The following is a 1,673-nucleotide window of genomic DNA, read 5'->3' as shown; positions in this document are numbered from 1 at the left end:
TTTAATCTCTACCATGACTACTTGAGTAGTCAACACCAGATGGTTGGCAATGGCATACACATCTTTCACTTTATATATCAATTAATTAATTAATTAATTAACAAAATAAACATTCTAAAGTAGCCTTAGAATGTGAAGATTTTCTCAACTTAATTTCTTGCTTCAAAAGTCCAGATTATCACAGATGTCCAGATTCTCAGGAATCAGATAAATTTCTAAAGTGAGCATTATCATTTGGATTTTGCAAGTACTTCCCCATTTACATGTACTTTCACATTCCTTTTTCATTTCCTTTGGATCCTTTCAAAAAGTTTTCCTTTATAGCATTAAACTCTATGTCGACGACTCAAGATGCAGAAACTCTCAACGTCCCACTTTCATCATTCCAACTCTTAAGTGGGAATTCCGCTTTCTGAAAGAGAAATCCCAGTAGACCAAGAACTAGACGAAACCGAATGATCCAAATACGAACTTGTATTGTATTCTACCTACTTATCGTGAACCTAGTGGCAAAAGAAAGAGAAAAAAAAGAGCAAAAATAGTAGAAATGAGGCTTAGTGAGCAATGTATATGCCCGTTAAATTACGTTCTTAAAATAAACAAATAAATAAAATTTGAAATGTACAAAGATCTCCACTAGCAAAATGCACATTTTTTCCCAGTTGAGTTCATATTACAAAAACCATTTATTTTTCTGAGTCAAAGGCTGAGATGCAAGTCCAAGCCCAATGCATCGTCGAAACTGGGCCCAACATCCCCCTTCGTGAACCTACTCAACGACGGCCCATCCGCTCTCCCGTGGGCCCGGCCCTGTTGTAGTACCTGATGATGAGCCGGCCCCATTGAAGTCAATGCGGAATCCCCTACACCGCCACCGTAGGAATAACTTCCTGCAGCCCTCCCGTGATTGGTCCCCGCGGGAAACACGCACCCGTGCGATACATGGAACGGGGTGGTCGCGCGCTGGACGTAAACCCACGACGGGTTCGCCGGAGATGCCGCCGGAGCCATCACGGATCCGGCCGGAGAGAGGAGGTGAGGCGGCGGAGCGAAGGCGGTGATGATGGGATTTCGGGCGTAGGAGACGGTGGCGTTTCTGCTGGCTTGGAGCTGAGCTCGCTTGAGCTGCTGGCGCTCTTTCTTGTGGGCGTTCTGGTGGCCACCGAGGGCTTGGGAGTTGGCGAATTCACGGCAGCAGTACTGGCACTCATATTTACGGTCGCCGGAGGTGGAGAAGGGGGCGGATTCAGGTGAGCCGGAAGGGGTTGTGGCGGTCTTGGTGGAGTCGAGTACGGCTGATGATTCTACGTCGTCTTCTTGGACATTGAAACCGAAGAGTTTTAAGCGTGTAGTTGTGTTGTTGGTTGGTTTGGGTTCATAGTGAAGCTCTGCAGCCTCGGCCATGCTTGATTTTAAGATAGAGAAATGAAGTGATGAGAGAGAGAGAGAGAGAGAGAGAGAGAGAGAGAGAGAGAGAGAGAAGGAAAGGGAAATGGAGGATGCAGGGGAGTTGTTGCATGTGTTGGGGTATTTATACACAGGATAATAAAAAGAGGGTCTTCAATTCCATAAAAAAAATTAATTAAAAACAATTATTTTAAAGTGTTGGTAACAATTTTTAGAGGTGTTTGATTTTTGTAGTCCAACTCACCATGGTTCGATTTTTAAAATAA

The 1,673-nt window shown here is 44.3% G+C and overlaps 1 protein-coding gene across 1 annotated transcript; it reads right to left on the bottom strand.

The window, feature by feature from the left end:
• Positions 1 to 539: 539 nt before the first annotated feature.
• Positions 540 to 1,469, bottom strand: LOC137732540 (zinc finger protein GIS3-like). The gene has a single exon (XM_068471860.1). The coding sequence runs from the start codon at positions 1,402 to 1,404 to the stop codon at positions 700 to 702; it is 705 nt and encodes a 234-aa protein (XP_068327961.1). The 5' UTR covers positions 1,405 to 1,469; the 3' UTR covers positions 540 to 699.
• Between the last annotated feature and the right edge of the window lie 204 nt (positions 1,470 to 1,673).

Source organism: Pyrus communis, chromosome 4 (assembly GCF_963583255.1).
Source record: "Pyrus communis chromosome 4, drPyrComm1.1, whole genome shotgun sequence".
NCBI classification, from domain to species: Eukaryota; Viridiplantae; Streptophyta; class Magnoliopsida; order Rosales; family Rosaceae; genus Pyrus; species Pyrus communis.
This window is presented reverse-complemented; position numbering and strand designations above follow the sequence as displayed.